General features: G+C 41.5%; 1 protein-coding gene across 1 annotated transcript in view; it reads left to right on the plus strand.

Moving 5' to 3' along the window:
* Positions 1-4303: 4303 nt before the first annotated feature.
* Positions 4304-20000, plus strand: part of asic1b (acid-sensing (proton-gated) ion channel 1b) — a 192805-nt gene continuing 177108 nt past the window's right edge. Inside the window, exons 1-2 of the mRNA XM_085777722.1 lie at positions 4304-5902; positions 18349-18544. Of these exons, the coding sequence (XP_085633848.1) occupies positions 5535-5902; positions 18349-18544 (564 nt within the window). The 5' untranslated portion in view covers positions 4304-5534. The remainder of the gene's footprint in view (positions 5903-18348; positions 18545-20000) is intronic.

A 20000-nucleotide genomic window follows, 5' to 3' on the forward strand; every position in this document is an offset into this window, starting at 1 on the left:
ACAATGCTTCATTATTTTGTAAATAAGTAACTAAGGTGTCCTACAAATAAGTAAATAAATAAAAAACAATAGATGGGAGAAAAATTTGAAAAATATACAAAAAATAAGTAAATAAAAAATACATTTATTAAAATAAAATAAATAAATAAATAACAATAACTCCCTCCTTGACCCACCCAGTCCTACTCAGGTTGTCCTACATCCTGTTTCAAGAAAGAAATAATTGGTTGCCACATCCTTTTGAAGTCTTCCAACCTACCACTAAGAGAATAACGAATCCTTTCAAGGTGTAATGTATCAGTCAGTGCCATTAACCATGCTTTGAAAGTAGGTGTCTCCGTTTTTTTTCCAATGGAGGAGACCATATAGGATAGAGGGTGGCACTGCATATTCTAATGCTCCCTGATGTCCCTAGTATAATATCATAGCATACTTGGATTCCTGAGGCAGGGCACCCTCCACCAGCTGATCATGTTAAGATGGCATGATTAAATGTACAATGCAAAGGTTCTCACCAAGATAACTGCTATTCAGACTGACTGGGTGTGACCAGTGGCTTCATTTTTATCTCTTACTTAAATAATCTATTAGTATAATCAAGTCATCCTGTCTTCACCACCAGAAGTGCTGCCAATAACTTTTAACTTCTGGGCTTTCAAAATGTCCTTTGCAAAGTAAAGACCCACTTTCATAGTGTCAGAGGGTGGAAATATATTCATAAGCAGGGCTGGACGGCAGAGCTGAATGATAGAGCAGCCTGCAATGAAGGCTGCACCGAAAAACGACTGTCAAAAAACCTATTCATACAGGTATCTCTGCAGGGCATTACCTTATCATAAATGTAAGACGACTCAAGTATCCTCTAAGTAAGCTACTCCTGCATCACTGTGGCACAGACAACCATCAGAAAAGCTAAATTTGGGTAAGTACACAGGCCAGCACCTGCTATCAAGATGCACCTCTGCAATTCAATATCTACTGTGATATCAAACCCACGTGTGTCACTGCTGCACCGTGTCTACCCAGAACTCACGTCACCTCACTGGAACTGAGCATGGCTCATCTTCCAAGCACTGCTCATCAATATAAGATGCAGGCTTTATAAATGACTACCACATTGTCACAGTCAATACTATGGCAAATGACAATTATGGACGCATTATGAACAATTTCATGGGTGAGCTACCCTCGCCTCTTGGCAATACGGTTTCTATGACAGATTTGGCACTGGCAGTCTTGCGACACATCTGCCTTATTGCCTGTGTTTGGCTCACTCACTCACTCTGACATATTTGGATGTTCCATTCAGTCAACTACATAGAATTGGTCAGGGGAGAAAATAGATTTGTTCAGGGATTTGTGTGAGCCGTGCACCAAGCGTCTGTGTACATGTGTGTATATTGTAAAGTTAAAGTATGCCTTCAGGTATACCTGTACTTCAGTATGTGCATTTGACTACAACATGTACAGGTACTTTATGCGTGCAATTTTCAGTGTGTAGACAATGCAGATATACTTGTGAATATTTACATATTACACAATGGAAAACTCAACTCAGAAACATTGAGTATATTATCATTAATGATACAGTACAAAACTCTTAATGGTGGAGAATACCACACATCGCTCGGATCATCCTGACTCAGTGTTTGCTGTATTGAATTTACCTAGACAATGCAGTGTGTTGATGAGCACAGAAGATGGCAAGCAGCGTTTCCACTCATAATTACACAAGAACAAACTCAAAAGCAAAAGCCATTCAATCACTTTTAATAGGACAAATACAGAACATAAAATGTCATTGTGCTAAAGCTATGCGCCAGACCTCATATAAACTGATCAATTTGAAATCTCATTTTACCATTAGCACTGCAAACAACGCTCAAGTTTGAATTAGATTTCTCAAAATAGATAAAATAATAAAATAAAAAGCTAGCATGCTAAATCCAAGTGGTGGTTATGTGTTCAACATTAACAGAATACAAGATGTAAATCTTCATCTAACATGAAGAACATTTCTAATTACGAGAAATGAAAAAAGAAAGTGTCCATGAAAAATGTATTTATCTTGCTGGAAGGACATAGCACATACAAATGAATGAAAGCAATTAAAAAAGGTATGCAAAATGTGTCAACATTAGATGTTTCTTGGTGCAAACATATGGCACAGTGATTCGTAATGTGCATGTGTGCGTGAATCTTATTTTAGGCTACTTGTGTTGTGTAAGTTTTATACAAATGTTAGCTTCAGCTGAATGTCATGTGAACATTAAGGGCATTTCCACTGCAGGAACTGCTATTTTATGGGGCCGGTGGTGTGTGTCTCCACTGCAGGAACCTCTCCTGATGGGCCATCACCAGGAACTTTTATGGGGGCCAAACAAGTCCCTGCCTCGGGGTAGCCTATAGGAATGGTCCTAAAAACTCCTGGGTGGGGCTTTAGGTTTGGTCAGACTACAAGCAGGACGTGATGACAAGAGAAAGCCCTGAAATAATTAACAATTTTATCAAAAAATGGCTATGTGGCCGAAAAAAAGAGTAGGCTACAGTAATATATGTAGTAATAGTAGGCTAAAAGATGTCTGATAAGTGGACACAAAACTACACGACCGTGTGATTACGCGACGATCGAAACTGCATTTTTAAAGAGTTTAGTTTTTTTTTGTTTCGTTATCGTTTATTCACACATAGCTATAGGTAGAAGAGGTATAAAAAGTCATTAAAATCTTTGTAATTTCATATGTGAAATGGGACACCCTGAGAAGCTCAAGAGCTTTTAAAAGGGGCCCAGACACATGACAGGAAGACATACACAAGAAGAAGACATAGCCTACACAAAAAATACATTTACACATGGCATGAAATGATCCCAAAACATATTCCAACACTCACAACACTCACATTCTCACCCAGTAGCCTACTCCCACAGTGGAAATGTGGCTGTCTTCACATAATGTGCTTGTGTTTTGCTGTTTCGTTTCGTAAGACAGACTGCATAAGACAGATTGCAAATAAGAACTTGTTCTTAATGATTGTTGCCTGCAAGTAAAGATTATTTAAAAAAAAAAAAACAGCACTCAGTGGCCACCATAGCCGCCCGCCCTTCTTGTAAAAAATATTGTTCTGTTTGGTCCCATACTTCTCTTAAAGGTAGCCTAATTTACCATAAAACAGACTTTATATGTCCTGTAAATGTTAAGACTTTCCTTTAAAAAAAAAGAAGAAGAAGAAGAAGAAAAACCGCCTGTTTTCTTCCATTTCCTCAACTGGAAATCAGATAGCCTAGCATTTTGTCCATAGACTGTAAAAAGAATGGACGTAGCGTCCGTGACGTCACCCATTGGTTTTGGGGAGTCGTTTTTGTGACTCAAATATGGCGGCCTGAACAGCGCCATGTTGGATTGGCCGGCCGAGAGCCCGCCCACTGGCCTCGAAGCAGCCTGTCTCCGGAGCTGCTCGGACCTGTCACTCAACGTTTCCGCGCCCTAATTGGCCAGAATTTTAACCTAATAACAGTAAAACGGTAGAGTTAAAAAAAAATTCACCCCCCTCAGAGTGTGTGCGGGGGTAGAAACTATCGATTGAGACGAAAAAACGTTCTGACACCAGGCTTTTAACATGTTTACTGAGGATGTAAAGTCGGCGATTTTAACATGGGGGTCTATGGGGAATGCTCCCTTCTGACACCAGCCCCCAGAGGAATCCGAGGGGATTGCAGTTTTTTGAACGCGGAAGTGAGCTTCACTTCTCAGACCGACAACTGCCCCCTTGATTTTGTCAGCCTTCTTTCTTAGACCTTATAACCCCTTATTACATGTTTTCATCATCAGACAGAGAAACTCAGAGAATTTAGTTGGAATCACATATTTTTTCACAGTAGCCTACAAAATAAACTTAACTTTCAATAGTAAATCCCCCCCACACAGCAAATTGCAGCTTTTGTTGTTGTTAGGTTTCTGAAAGTAACTTAGTTTTGCCCTCAGCGGCTTCCGTACATTAGCGACACACCTGAGGTTAATTTTGAATAACGGTCGGTGTAGTAGTCCGCGTGTACCATGGGTAATTAATATAACTTTACAACAAAAGTGGTGAATTAACCACAAGTTTACTCCACTGCAATTTACAAAGTGACGCTGTCTCACAGGTGTAGTTTCATTGAATAAAAACGGTAACTTGAGCCAGCATAAAAGTAGGCTAAAAACTTGCTGCTAGCTCGTGTCCTTTCACCTCAGCTAGCTAAGGAGGAGGCTGCCTGCCAGTGAGTAAACGACCCGCGGCCAAGGTAATGACTAATACTTGAATCAGAGTAAATCATCATTTTAAAACTGTGAGCTCGCCACAGTAGCTGGCTTAGCTTCTTGACTGAAGTGCGGTGGGGCTTTGCTGTGGATGACACCGACGCTGGACTTCGTCACCCGGTGTAAAACACATGCTGTCCTATCCTTGCTCTCTCCTGTTTGGGGCGAATTTAATTGATCCGGGCAAACCGCGACCGCCTCTTAGGTGGCTTGCCTTGAATTCATAACGCCAAGCATCTTGATTGGGCTTTGTATATACACATATATTCTGCCTAGTTCAATATTTATTTATATTTTTTGTCCAGAGTTTGTTATTCAAGGATAAGCGTGTGGGAATCCAAATAAGAGCGGAGTAATTATCCCTGCATTGTTGTGGAGGCAGCTCGGAGGAGGGAATGGATGCAAGCAGGCGAGGAGAGGCGCACCGAGGCAGCTATCTGACAGAGCCAGCTCCTCTGTGATGCAGCTGTTTATCCTGGCTATGGAAAACACAGGACATCCGGACGACTGCTATTAAAACGCGAACAAGGGGAGAAAATCAGCGACTATTTGTTTTTCCTGCACGTGTTGGGAGATCGCATACGAAGAGCAGGGAAAGCCATGTAGCCCGTCTACTCTCTGCCTCACACACATACACACATACACACACACGCTCTCGCACTGAGAGAGAATACACCACCACCGCTTTGGGGTTTTTCCCCCCTAAATCAGATTTCCTTGTTTTTCCTCGCCGAGGTGATTTATCTCTATTGTTTTCTTCCTTCTTCACCGTGGTCTGTGTTTTTTTTTCCCCCTGACCTGCTCAGTGCTTTTTTCCCTTCTTTTTCTTAACAGCTTGGAAGCCAAATATCAACTCGGTGATATTACAGAAGTGTGTGTGAAGAGGAGAGAGGACAGCGTTGGCATCAGTCCATGCGCGCTCCACACCGGACTGTTTATTATGGAAGTGTGACCCCAGCCGAGGAACAGCACATGCTTCCTATATCTACACTCCCCCCCCCAAGTGTTTTCATGTAAACACGGGGTTATTTTGAGGGCATACTGGGCAAAATGCTCTGAACATCGGGCTGTGACGCAACATCTCACATAGACTGCATGAGAAATACATACGTAGAAGGGCGTGAACTTGCAGACACTAAAACCTCCTTCCCGTAAATAAACCATCTACTTATCTTTAAAGGGCTGTTTGCTCTTTTTTCCGACCTTGATTCATCTGAACTCGTCCCGGGGAACACGATGGATCTCAAATCAGCGGACTCGGAGGACATGGACTACAACAAGAGACCGGCTCCTATTGAAGTTTTTGCCAGCAGATCCACGCTTCATGGCATCTCGCACATGTTCACTTATGAGCGGATGTGTATCAAGCGCACCCTTTGGATTTTGTTCTTCCTGAGCTCCGTGGGTGTGCTGGTGATGGTGTGCGTGGACCGGGTGCAGTTCTACTTCCAGTACCCCCACGTCACCAAGCTGGACGAGGTGGCGGCTGCGAAGATGGTGTTCCCCTCGGTCACCTTCTGCAACCTCAACTCCTTCCGCTTCAGCAGGGTGACCCGCAACGACCTGTACCACGCCGGGGAGCTGCTCGCCTTGCTCAACGGCAGGTGAGTGTCCGTGTGTGTGTGTGTGTGTGTGTGTGTGTGTGTGTGTGGGGGGGGGGGGGGTGTGTGTGGTGCCAGCGTACCTTACCTGCGCGTTTTGGGGGGGGTCTGTCCTATGGCATGGTCTACCTGTTGGTATGCATGATGCAAGCATGGCAATGAAAAAGCACTTTAATGTCTGATGATCCCCTGATTTCTGACTGACTCATTCAGTTATAACACCTCACCTATAATTGCTAGTTTCTTTTTCTTCTCTAAAAACAGTATTCAGCAGCACACAGAACCCCGAACTGATAGACTAGCTGCTGAAGGGAAACCCAACTATGAGGATTTGGCATTTGTTGATTCAAGATCTGGTAGTGTCCACTGCACAGTATGAGATAATAGTGACAAGACTGAAACACACTGATGCAACAGTGCATTTTTAATTTGGGGCATCAGTTATGTAGCTGTACTAGTCTTTACTCCACTCAAACGATTTGAGGACCATTAAATCACTTTTTCTCTGAGCACACTGACTAAGTAAGGACTGACTCTGAGGCAGTCAGTGCTGGTGATGCTTGATTTGTGAGGCCCCAGCTGTTTAAAGCTAGAAGATACTGGTGAAAATTTTAATTTTAGCACAGTGGAAATGAAAACTTGTCATGTCTACATTGTGAAGTCTTCTCATGAAGTGCTGCTGCTTTAACACCAGTCTCACTGTTTATTTCTGTACTCACTGCGAGATGTTCAAACAACATGAATGTAACATACACAGTCTTTCAAGGGTCTCTGTGAGTGTGAACTTGTGCTGACCTTAGCCTGAGGTGATTGATGGAAAAAAGAGATGTAGATGAAAGGGTGTTCTCCGAGAGAGTGGAAAGCAGCATCAGAATCGGTTATTTAATAATGTAGTGACATAACAGATCATGTCAGCTGAAATACACCTGACACACAAGCTGCTGTGTGCATGGATCTCGTTGTGACAACATATAATCTGTGACAATATGTTGACATTTTTGTTAGTTTTTTATGTTTTATGATCCAGAGAAAATGATAAGGAACATATTTCATGGCAGATCATTTGAATCCTCCAGGTAACAGATAATGGATGAGCTATTTCTAAATGGTTAATGTAAAATGATGAAGGAGAAAATGCCGCCAGTGCAATTCCTTGCCTCATCATTTTACAGTTCATGTGATATGAATATCTCAATATTGGATAAGTAGACGAGTAGATTTTAAATCCCCTGCTGACAAAGTGTCGAGAGACATGTCTGCGTGTGCGATTCACATCTGCCACCCCCTCCCTTTTTACACGTTGTCTTTTGCTGCGCTTTGATCATTTAGTCGTTCAGCGCCCATGACAAGCTCACTGTTGATGTTGAAACTTTTGACTTTTAACTTCTCCACTTTTTCTTTTCAGTGCCACGCAGAGTCTGATCACGTTTAGCAGGGCAATACAGATGGCCATCTTCCACTTTGCATTCACAGCTGAAACTTTTAAGATTCACTCACAAATACAGAAACAGGCTTTACTGCTCTCATGCAAGAATAAAAGATCAAATATAGCCTATACAATAGCATTTTGAACACATTACTCAAGGTATTTTTAGCCTATTGATCCACGCAGCTTTGCAGCCAAAGGCACTGTCGGAGTGTGGTACAGTACATGCTAGGATGACATAAATTCAATTCCCCGTTTTCATACTGAATATCGTTGCTTCGTGACCTCTATACATCCATATTACAGGTGATAACCTTACAGGAAAGCAATAGATTCCTTTGCTCGGGGCTGCATTTCTCGTCCTATGTATGGTATAGATTTAGCTCGTGCCTACATCCTACATGGATTTGTTTCTCTGTTTGTACTGTCGACTGTAATGGCAGACTATTAGAATATCAACAAAAGGCTTCCACATCTTTTGATTTATTAGAGTGTGTTCAGCCAGACTTCCTGGAAGAATCGAGGGGACATTCACAACAGAAGGGCAAAAAAGCACAAGAGTAAGGAAGATGGAGGGAACAGAAAAATGAAAGCGGTGGCACTTGCTCCAAGTGACTTTGGAACAAGCTGACTTTTGATGGAGGGAGGGGAGTACATGCAGAGGCAATTAACTTGCGTCTCGTAAGCTGTATGATGAACAAGTCTTTATCCCTGTGTAATTAGTGCTGTTTGTTAAGCTACGGAGTTGTCTCGCTGATTAACACTCTCTCATCTCTCACAGTATTTTTTGCCTCTCCTCTGGTGAGTTTTGCCTCAGAGGTGGCATCTTCTTACTTTCTGAGAGATTGGTGCAGTATGTGATGTTTTTTTTTCAAAATAAGTCAGGGCCAGCTTTGTTAGAGAGTCGGTCTCTGAAGCAGCGTGAATCTAACTTGTAGATAAAACATTCTCAGGGTTTTCTGTAGACACTGCTTTTAGATTAAACATTGACTGGGTGGAAAACATTTCATTGGTAAACTTCAGGATATTAAGTGACATGCTGTGGGTTTGGTTGGAGAAGGGTAGAAGAAAAACAAAGTGTTGTGTTGCTGCGTGTCTGCGTAGATCCTTGCCAGAAGGAAGCAGCGCTATCATTGATGCCAGCCTGTCTTAGATGCTGTGAAATTCATTGCTGGGCTACGACTAACTTCAGCTAAAGTTACTCCAATCCAGAAGGTTTTGCACAAAAAACAAAACAAAACAAAAACAATCAGCGCAGCGCAGCAGTGCAGAACATCACAAGTAAATTGCTCAGTTTTATTTTTACTATGTTGCAGAGGCAATTATATGATAATTAACAGAAGAAAGGTCATTTTAGAATAGGTGTTGGTAATTTAGTGTGCTGCCAAAAACGCTGAATCAGCTCATGAAAGTCAGAGAAGCGAGTCCTCTGCTTACACAGTTCCCCAGCTTTAACATGACTCCTGGGCTTGCAAGCATGCTTTAAAGTCACATACACAGTGTGTGTGTGTGTGTAGTGCCAGAAAATGTAATGCTCGATAACTCTGACTGTGTTATCTGTCTCAGCAAGATCACAGGTCCTAATCAGGATTGGAGTGTTGAAAAAAAGTGCTTAGGAAAGGATGATGGGAGGCCTGATCATTATTCAGGAAACACAAAATCAAAGAGTTGCTGTTGAAGCTTATTTTCTCATTTGAATATATATTATTTATATGGTGATTGTTTACAAACGAGAGGGTTACCATTGGAGAGACATAAGTAGGCAATTCAGTTCAGTATCAGTGAAGTTGAACTAACAGATCAAATGTGACTACTACTGCTTCCCTTGTTTGATTAAATCTGATTGCTCATCAGTATAATAGAGATGCATTTGTGTTCACCTCGCCTCTTGGTCACCCTGTCATTTGCAATTTCATGAACTTACAGTAACCAAAACGGCATACTAAGTGCGTGCCACAGGTGCGCCTTCGTTAAGACGTGATAGTCAAAGATCATTCTACTCATTTATTCTCAAGGACACTACACAAAAACAAATCTCTATCCTCACTGGTGTAAGAGTTCAATTAGGGCTAATGGGATAATTACCTGATATTATATCAAGATGCACTGTGACCCGTATACAGTAACAACATTGACTGCTACATATTGATTTTCTATTCTCTTTTTCAGTAAGTAAGTAAAATCTTATTTAATTGTAGAGCTGCGTGCTTCACGTTGATTGGGTGAACCTCTTCTTTCTTCTTCTCTCTTGTTCTCTCTCTCTCTTCCTTTCTCTCATCGGCTCTCTCTACAGTATGTGCCTGTCTGTGCACATAAGAGCGTGCTCAGTGTGTGCACCAGTACTGGGCTCAGTATCCAATCACATTTTGCTGGTTGGTTGACATAATATGAGGCAGTGGAGCTGCATACATTCGGTAATTTATTTGTCACAAAGTAGTAAAATATTTGTGGTGAAACACAATGTGAGAGAGCTACTGTTTATGTTAATTTATCCTGTAGACGTGCCCTCCCCTGAATTCTGCTGGAACCACTAGGATGTGTTCATTGTTGTGTCACACAGCCTGGGGTGTCAACACCAGCCTAATACTACGGGAGTATGAGCTGCTGTGGAGTAAGATGCTTTTATTAGGTTTTTCCTTCATATAGTTGAGCATGTGACCTCCCGAGCAGGTACAGTTTTGTGACCACTGTCAAAATTCACTCTGGAAATCAGAGCTTACTGGTATTTACTCGCTCCTTTCATGAGGTGACGAAGTGATGCAGATGCTCCTTCATTCGTTTTAGTCCCCGCAAGAAAATTAAAGTGCTTGTGGCCCATAATCCAATTTAGTCTCCCCCACCCCTATGTAGCGAGTTTGCTGTGATTGCTTTAGGGAGCAGTGGCAGGCCAATATTAAAAATCTACCCATATTATTGTGATTGTATGCGCTTCAACTAAAGCCTCCTGACTCGGGGATCTGAGCGCAACGTCTTAAGTGCTCTCCTGGCAGCTTTGTGTTGCTTATAAGACACAGGCTCAGGATAAAATTCAATTAAGTTCACAATATACCACAACAGGCTGTATCTTCTTATTAGAATAAAGTATGACAGTGTTGTGATGTAGTCCCTGTGTGGGCGAGGGACGAGGGTTACTGAAGTAATTTGGATCTGTGATTTGACTGGCCTTCGTAATTTAAGCTGTCATTTTTAGGGCATCAGACTAACTTTTTCCAGTCATTACTATTCCTGCCAGTTGCAAATGGTGTGTCGGTTATCCTCAAAGCTGCAAGTTCTGTTAAAAAAAATAAATCTAGCACGGAAGCAAACCACTCCCACCCTACCCTCTCCCTGCTGTTATGTGTCTCTCTATCTGCTCCGTCATCATTTCAACTTTTTTTTTTTTTTTTTTACTTTGCTTATTGTCCGACAGTCACTGTAGCAGAGAAGTCTATGGTGTTTGAACGCACCACCAAGACAAAAAGGCGACTGTGTTGTACTTTACCAAATAATGTGACGGCACAATGATGCAAGAAATTATAAGTTTCGGATTAAATGTTTCTACAAAAATAAATTGGCAAGTCAAAATATGTAAACATAACTGATGTATGTGCAGCAAGTAAGACAACATTTTTAAATGGCTACAACAGTGACTTTGTTCTACACCAACATAAATATGTTGTTTATTTCTTCTTCACAAAGTCCACAATCGTTTCATTTTGATTCTTTTAAGTTGCACTTGATAAATACCAAGCTCCAAACCAATTTCCAGACTGGCCCAGGGGGAGGATAAGGAAGTACCGGGAGGTGGAGTCACTTGAGTTCGGTGCTTCGTGACGTCAAGCTGCACAGCACTTTCAATTCGCCCGTTTGGAGACACAATCTCAAAAAAGTGTAGCAATCAATTAAGGGAGTGAACAAACATTTTTCACCTCCAGGCGTCATAGAAAGGCCACGGGAACACATAGGACTGCTACAAAACCAGTAGAAAGTGGATTTTGCATAATATGGGCCCTTTAAAAAAAATGTAACATGCACATTATAAGTTATAACTTAAAGCTATAGTGCGTAACTTCTGTCGCCCCCTAAAGGATTTCTGCGTTATTACGATACGGCCGACACCTATGGCCCCGTGTAACCCTCCCCTCCCCTCCTCTCCCCACCACTGCTACCCACACAGTAAACACACCACATGCTGCTGGTCACGGACCACGGTTCACGGACTATAACACTCGCGACTCGCCGCACACTGCTCGTCACAGCACACAGACTCCCCGCAGTAAGTTACACACAGCAACACGGGCTACACACCTTGTTGTAACTTACTGCTAACGATGTGGCTAACACCAGGCTGCTAACAGGTGTTGCTTCTAGCAGCTGCGGAGCGCTCTCCTTCCTCCTCCCTTCTCGTTGTCAAGTAAAACCGAGTAAAACACGTCGTTTCGGTCGTTTCCTGTCCGCCAGCGCGGGAAAGTCGCTCCAAGACAGTAAATACAAAAAGAACAAATACTGAAAAATACCGTGAGGCGTTTGAGGAGCCGAACGGCTTAATCAGTGTTGTATCATCTCCTCTTGTAGTGGCTTGGGTGAAACGGATATTTACAGACACGTAGAAGTTACGCACTATAGTTTTAATATGTTATTTTAAAACTCTGGACCAAGGACTCATTTTCCTGGCAAATATGAAACAAATGCAGACACATGTACATTGCTGAAGGTCTTCACGTACTAAACAGTGGAGCAAGAATAATGAAAAACCATTTACAAGGGCGTCATCATTATGCATATTATTTTTAAAAAAAAGGATAAATCCCATTACAGGGCGGCACATGGCAGTGGTCCACGGTTTTAATTGGCGGTTCGAATCCCGCTCTGTGTTCAGACAGTGTCCTTGGGCAAGACACCTGAATGTTTATGGGTCGCTGGTTTGCGCCTTGCACTCCACAAGCTACCGCCATCAGTGTGTGAATGCTGCATGTGTGAAAGGGTGAATGTGATGTACTGTAAAATCCAACTTTGGGTATCGTTCAGGTATAGTAAAGCGCTATTAAATCCAGAGACCATTTACCATTTACCATTTACCATTACAAGCTACACATGGCAAGCTCAGGTCGGAGTGCAGAAACTGAATGTTTATTCGCTAATTCTCAGCACTCCACAGACATCATCCTGTAGATGCTGCATGCAGCATGGCCAAACTGAATAAAATCCACACACTACCCAGGGCAAAGCAAAAAAAGACGGAGCGTTGTAATTAAATTTTACAGTTTATGAGGAACTGTCAAGGATTAAAATGTGGACAACCCGTCATACTAGTGCTGGAAAGCTACAGGGTGCTAAAATCTGGGGTCCATTTTTAAATGTAGAAAAATATTTAGGTTTTGTTAAGTTGTGTCATACAACGCAGTGTATCTTGACACATAGGGGGAGGCATGAAAAAAAGATTCAACAATTTTAAGATATCTCCCTAACATAAAAAAGCCAAAAAAAAGTACTGTTCCCCCAGAAAATTATTATTTTTCAGCACTTATGCAGTATCTATGCTTAACATGGTAGCGCTTAATTCATAAGCTTCCATTTGAGCGCAAGATAGCCTTTCTATCTCAAAAGCCCACTTGCTGTGGCCAACGGTCTTCTCATCTATCTGTTCACTTTGGGGAGACCAGAAATAGAATGGTTTTCTGATCATGCCAGTTAACAAGTAGTTTTTCACAATAGGTGTTGCACGTTTGGAGACAGCCTGTAGCTTTCCGAGTAGACGGGGGCTATCTTGCGCCGTGGAAGCTTATTGAATTAAGGAAATTTTCGCTTTCAAGCACGATATTCTCCATAAATGCTGTTAATTTTCATGAGAATTTGTCAGGCGAACTTCTTTTTGGTCTTTTTTGGGATGTTGGGGTGTGAGTTGCAAAACCCAGAATCTTTTTTCAGTCTCCCCCCCACTCGTTCAAGATACTCTCTGCCAAATTCATAGTTGCCATTGTAGTAACTAAATATTTGCATTTACATCATTTCGCCATCAAAATGACCCAAAAGGGGTTTAGGCCCCCTGTGCTTTCAGCGCTAGTTGACCGGGTTGTTCCACCCGCTACTAGATATAATTTCTGTGTCAAACCTTTTACAACCTCCGTGTCCGTTTTCAAAAAACTGGGATTTTGCCCCTGGGTACACTGTATAGTTGACTTAATCTATAGCAGAGTAGAAAGCTCAGGTCAGAGTGTAGAGCTCTTGTGTTGTTAAGGCTGGTCCACGCTGTAATTATTAATTTTACAGTTTATGAGGCTGTCATCACTCAAAGTGGCTCATATAGCAGCTGTCATCTGTCACTTTTTAACTTAAAAAATACTTTTTTGTTAAGTTGTGTTTCCACGCAGTCGCACCCCATTACAACAAGTAACCACTATATAGGCTACTCCTGTACTTGACAAGCAGCGCATGTTTATTGCAGGATACTGAGAAAAGCTGCAAATCCAATGATCAGTGTTGGCATTTTAACACGTGATGCTGGATCAGTCAAGATCCAGATTTTTTTATGATAGGGAAAATCAAATCATATTGAACTTTGAGGCATTATGTGATCAATTTGAGGCACTCTCTGTGTTGCACTTTCACCCCATGGAGCAAAGTTGTTAACCTAAAAAAAATACCAATCGATTAAATAAAGATTTGTGTTGTTCCCTCAAGATATAAGTTGTTTGTGATGAAGGTTAGTTTGTTGAGCTCTGCTTAGAGCTGCCGCCAGTCTTCCTTAAGCCCACACATCTCTCTTGATAATGTACCCCTTTAAAAACAGCGTAATTAATAGACTAGAGTCAGCCAGGTCACACATTTACAGTCCATGATCTGTTCACACATTCTCACACACAGCTGCAGTTGCTCATTAACCTTACATAACCTTAATTTGCCTTAATATACGTAGCTTCAACAACAGCCAGATGTATTGAGGACATACATAGCAGCTAATGAATGGCCTTTCTTGGGTTCATCATTCATCTAAGAACAAAGTGGTCATGCACTGTTGTTCCATGGAGTCTACTGATTATGCCAGGTTTTCTTACTTTCCTTTTGTAAATTAGAATATGATGCTCACTGCTAATGAATGTGTAAACTACAACACTTAAGAAAATTATAATCAGCCAGGACTGATTGCTAAGAGCTTTCTTTTAATTTATGGACAAAGTTAAAGCCCCAGTATGTAACTTATTTGGATTTTTATTAGCAAAAATCAAATATTGCTTTCATAAATACGTATTTCACTGTAGTAGAATCACACCCGCATACAAATGAAAGCTTTCTCGTACCTTAGAATGAGTTGTTACAAGTCGTTACAAGTCGGCAAACCAACCGGATGTCATTTTACTCGAGAGAAAGACGGTAAAACGTGGGTCAGGTAAACAATACGACATCACCATGACAACATATTGTCACGCCTGTATTGTTTTGCCTCGTGCTGGCGGACCACTTGTTTACATAGACGCTTGTTTATCCTGTTACATGCAGCGTCTGTTGTCTGTCTAACGTCTGCCCGATTTCGTAAATGCAACATCAAGAATACGTTCCGATATGCAACCGCACCGCTAGATGGGGGGAATTCCTACATTTTATACCTTTAAAGATAGACACCATACTGTCATTTCTGTATTTTCATATTTTGGTCATTGGTGTCACTGTTAAATAGATAAAATGTGGTTTTAATGAACAGCAACCATATGCTGCAAGCATTTAATTGGCCTCAGGTGCCATTTAATACCTGATCTTTGATGCTGATTTTGACGGTAATACTGTGTGGTCTTAAACCAATGGATGGTCAGAACAATAGTCCCGATCCTTTTCATCACAGCACTGTTAACACTGTTCAACATGAAGCATGGCAGATTCCCATCTCACATCAGTGATATGAGTGCAGCAGAGAGAAACAACACTTTCATTTCAAATTACAGCACATACGGTCTCACATGTTGAATATTTGATTCCGCTCTGTTTGTAGCAGGTAAACAGCACTGTAGCTGCAGTGGAACATGATATGCTTCTTGTAATTTGGTTGGAACATGAGTTGGAAATCTTCTCGCCAGTTGAATATTAAGGCAGTCCGTACAAAAGAAATACTGTAATATTTCATTTTTTATTCATGGATCAAGTTGCATTATTCCCATCATCAAGGGACAAAGTCTTGTTCATGAGCACTGACAAAGCTTGACCTTGTGGAATTAAAAGAGAAAAAAAAACGACATCAAGATTTACCACCAATTGTAGTTTGAAATAGTGCCCATATCCATGAGAAATAACACTGCTGTCAGCATCCACAAAGTCATTCACAGATTTATTATCAGAGGAAAAGGGGATGCCTTTGTCTCCCACCGTCTCTCATGCTTTTCAATTCTAATTCTGGTTTCTCCAGCTTGGGACAGACTTACTCATGTTTGCAAATGTAAATTGAGCTGTCCAAAATTATTATTATAACACAATACACGAACTCCATGATAAGATGGCTGCTGCTCTCACATTATTACACACATTTGGGAGGTAATGTCAGCAGGAGTGCTTAATTACTTTGTTTTACTTTTAATTGGGGAGAAATGGAAGGACTGCCTTGCTGTCCATTGTCTATATCTATGCAGAGAAGCGGGTTGGGGGCTGGAGCCAATCACAGCTGACAAGAAGGACACCATTCTAGTTGATAAAAAGACAAACAATACATTAAATCAACCTATACTGTAGTGTGCATGTTTTTGAACTGTGGACCTGCACAGACATGGGAAGAACATGCAAACCCCATACAGAAAAGCCCCAGAATTGAACCAGCGCACCTCTGTGCCCTATACTCACTGCATAATTCAAGAAACCGTTATGTAGTCTTTCACTGTGCTGTTCACTCCGATCGACTCTGTGTTCTTGCAAATTATTCTCATAAGTGTCTGTCAGTAGTGCTTAATCTTAGCACTCCATAATTTGGATGCTTGTACCACTGATGGGGCATCGCGCAGCAGCGGCCATCAATGGGCCGTTCTTTGTGAAGCGGGGCCACATTTAGTTAATTGAGGTTAATTTGTATCCCTGGATGTCTGTGAGCAGGTGCAGGAGGTTGATGGTGGTTGTCAAGCAGAGGCATGTCATGAACGACTTCCCCAGTGTTGTGTTTCCACGAGAACGGCCATCGCAGCTTGGTTTCGGTTCGGTGTGTGTCTATGAGGAGGAAACAGAGGCGAGACACTACAGGCAAAAACACTGTTTTTTCATGCACTGATCAATTTTTAGATTTTGGCCTATTTTTCTTCCTTAACATGTCATCTTTAAGAAAAGTCAAAAGAAATGGTAGAACATCCACATTTAGGTGGTTATTTTACTTCATTTTGTCTCTTTCGTCAGTAAATTTCTCCTAAATTTACCAAAAGTTAACAGCTATTGTGACATACTGTGCTGTGCTTGTTGTCTGACCCATGTCAGGTATCATTGTAAAGCTCTCTCTCTCCTGAACAATTACGTAGGCTCCAAAAATTGCCATCTCCTCCGTATCCGCAACCAATCGTAAAAGTACGATTTTACATTAACAATCTATGGAATTTTACAGTACAAGTCTTTCAAGGCCGTTTTCTCAAAATTAGTTTTTCCTCAGACTCTGAGCCTGAAATCTCCACTTCAGCAGCACTTAGAGACACCAAACCTTCCAGTTTTATTCCTGTCTACATTCCGAAGGTTTTTACAGAGGGGATTGTTGATATATCATTCAAAGCCTGATTTATACAACATTTTATTCCTAAAAACTGGCGAAATTAGATTTTTTTGGGCACATTTACAAAGTGATAAAAAGAGATATCCAAAATCCCCTCTGTAAAAACTTCAGACACTAATATGTCAACAAAATAAAACAAGAATTTTGAAAGTGATTTTATCCATTTTTCAGATTTCGGTTCTGGAAATGTATGCAAATTAGCGCATATTTCATCAGATATTGCCTCATGTACATATTTAAACATAAAATTTGACAAAACTTGTAATACAAATATCTTAAGTGATAAACCTGGGAAGTTTTATGGCGATACCTGATATTTAAAATTGTTTACCCTATTCACCTGTAGTGTCTCCCCTTGATTACATTCTGCACTTGAGAAAAAAAAAGGCAGCAGATATTGGGTGAAGTGTTCCGCTTTTATTCAAACTTGAAATAATCAAGGTATTTTTTCCTAGAGTGTGCTTCCTCAGCGCGACATACAGTACAGAGTTATGATGATTCTTATGCCTACGTGAAGGCATGAAAACAGTCTGCAAATCACAGTTAATCCTAATTATTTGGCACATTGATGAACGTTACTGTGTGAAAGGAAAAACTCCCATTCCTTTAAATAACAAGCTATTTTCTCCCACTCAGCACCACCTGTGGTGGCTGAGCGTACCACAGTTGGGCTGCTGGCTTCAGACAGCATGTGTTTAATATTGTGAGAGCTTGCTAACTGTGGGTCTGTGAGTGCTGGCATGCACATGTGCAGCCTTGGTTCAGTTAGGCAGATATGCTCTTTTTGCTACCTCTACATTAATATTTTACATGTCAATCCCTACTGTCCTACAAAAACACGTATCTGCCTCCCAAACTACTTGAGGTACAGCTTAGGTTGGGCCCCACTCTGCTGTCTGCAGGAATGCCTTGTTATCATCTTTTTCTTTCACTGCTTGATGAGTAGTTTAACGTTTTGTGTTTGAAGATGATGATTATGTTTAAGTGAAATGGACTGTTGAGAGTAGCAAATTCTTTCTGCTTTGTAGATGTCTACTCTGTTATTTGCCTTTCATATCTGAGTGATCATTTGGAAGTAAGTCCTTACCAAAATACATTTTTTTGTGATTCACATAGGAAGAGATTAAAAAAAAGTCTAAATGCAATTTTGAGCTGTTTTTTTCTTGAGAAAAACACAGGGAAGGTCCAGTCGTACAACAAAAATGCTTGTGAAATGATGATGAGTTCTTACGATGACTGTGCTGTTTTGTTGTTTTGATAACGAATCAAAGCGAATACTGTCATTGTATTAAGTAAGCCCAGAACCTTCTTGTTCAGGTACGAGATCCGGGACCCACACATGGTGGAGGAAAATGTCATGCAGGTCCTGAAGGAGAGGGCCGACTTCGACAACTATAAGCCCCGCCCGTTCAACATGCGCGAATTCTACGACCGCACGGGCCACGACATCAAGGACATGCTGCTGTCCTGCTTCTACCGGGGCATGGAGTGCAGTGCTGAAGACTTCAAAGTGGTGAGTGGTGCATGTCATCTGTTTGAATGTCTGCTGCCGGGCCAGCTGAGGCCTGCTAAGACCAGGGTCAGCTGAGCATGTTTGTAATGCAACTTAATTTTAGTTCATATAACATGTACAGTATGTATTAGGACCACAGTTGCACAATCATCGCTCAGGTTTGCTTTTGAGAATTAAATGACATGTCAGGATATAGAAGGTAAGGAATTGTACATCAAATTCTTTTTATCCTCAATTCAATCTTGGAGCTCCATCCATCCAGATCCGACTGTCACCCCTCAGGATGGGTGTGTGAACCACGTGTGTGTATAGTGTATACTCTAACTGACTCACAGGCCAGAGTACATCATAGCATAGTAATATGTACCACAAGTCTACTACAGGGAGCTGCGCGCTGGCCCTTGCGTGATAGTTTAGGTTGAGCAAAGCTTTCATAAAAGATTGGTTTTGCTGAACCCCAGGTCAGCGCCATAACACTCGCTTTATGAGTACGAAGTTAAAGAATGTGTCGCTCTGGGAGATTTTGTGATAGTGTTTGTTTTTCTCATCTATCGAATGGTTACAGAGATCTGGTTATTACCTGGAACCTGCGTGACCTTTATATCTGCTCGGCAATATACAGATTTATCAGATGGAGCTGCGGTAACAACCATTTAGCTGCCTGCAGCACACAGAGTTTCTCTTGACAGCGGAGCCGCGGTTGTGATCAGTTAGTTTGCATTTCATTTAATGTCTGTCTATTGAGAGTCAGAATCCTGCACCTCCTTCTCTAGCACCAAGTCGGTTGATAAGGTGCAGTTTGCTGATACTTCATATATTTACAAAAAGGACTATGAGTTTTTACTTTTGTGCAAGAAGCAAAAAGCTGAAAATAAGCAAATCTTACTCTTTGATTTGCCAAACATCTGGCAAATTCTTCACCAACAAGTCACTAAATTAAGCAGCGTGGTGCTGATCAGGTGGCACGGCCCACCAACAGTTGTGCATACCTGGCTGGCTGCCATGCCAACGAGAACCCCCACCAGGCCAAAAAAAATGTTTGTATGTCAATAATAATGCCAATGGAATATTGATTCAGAAATCAATCGTCATTTGCATTTGGGAGTCTCTCTTTTTTTTTGGGTGCATCCCACCAGGCTTGAAGAAAATTCTATGGGGAGCACTGCAGTATATTGATCAGAGCTTGTTGGCTGACAGCGGCTACTTACTTACTTACTGCTGCTTGAAACGGAGCTGATAAGTGCACTGACTCTCAACAATGTTTGGGGTTGACATCTGCCCATCTTTGGTTTTAGGGGGATTTATACCAGAGACGTTTATACCACTTGTTGGGATGCTTCTATTGCACTTAACCTAAGGAGCTGTCAGCCTTTCTCTCCTCTGCTCCGCTCTGCTTTTGTGTGTGTCTCAAAAACTCACATGGTGAAATTAAAGCCGAGGTAGAGGCCTAAAGAGA

This window comes from Trachurus japonicus, chromosome 5 (assembly GCF_045865225.1).
Source record: "Trachurus japonicus isolate A0001 chromosome 5, Traja_1.0".
Taxonomy (NCBI): Eukaryota; Metazoa; Chordata; class Actinopteri; order Carangiformes; family Carangidae; genus Trachurus; species Trachurus japonicus.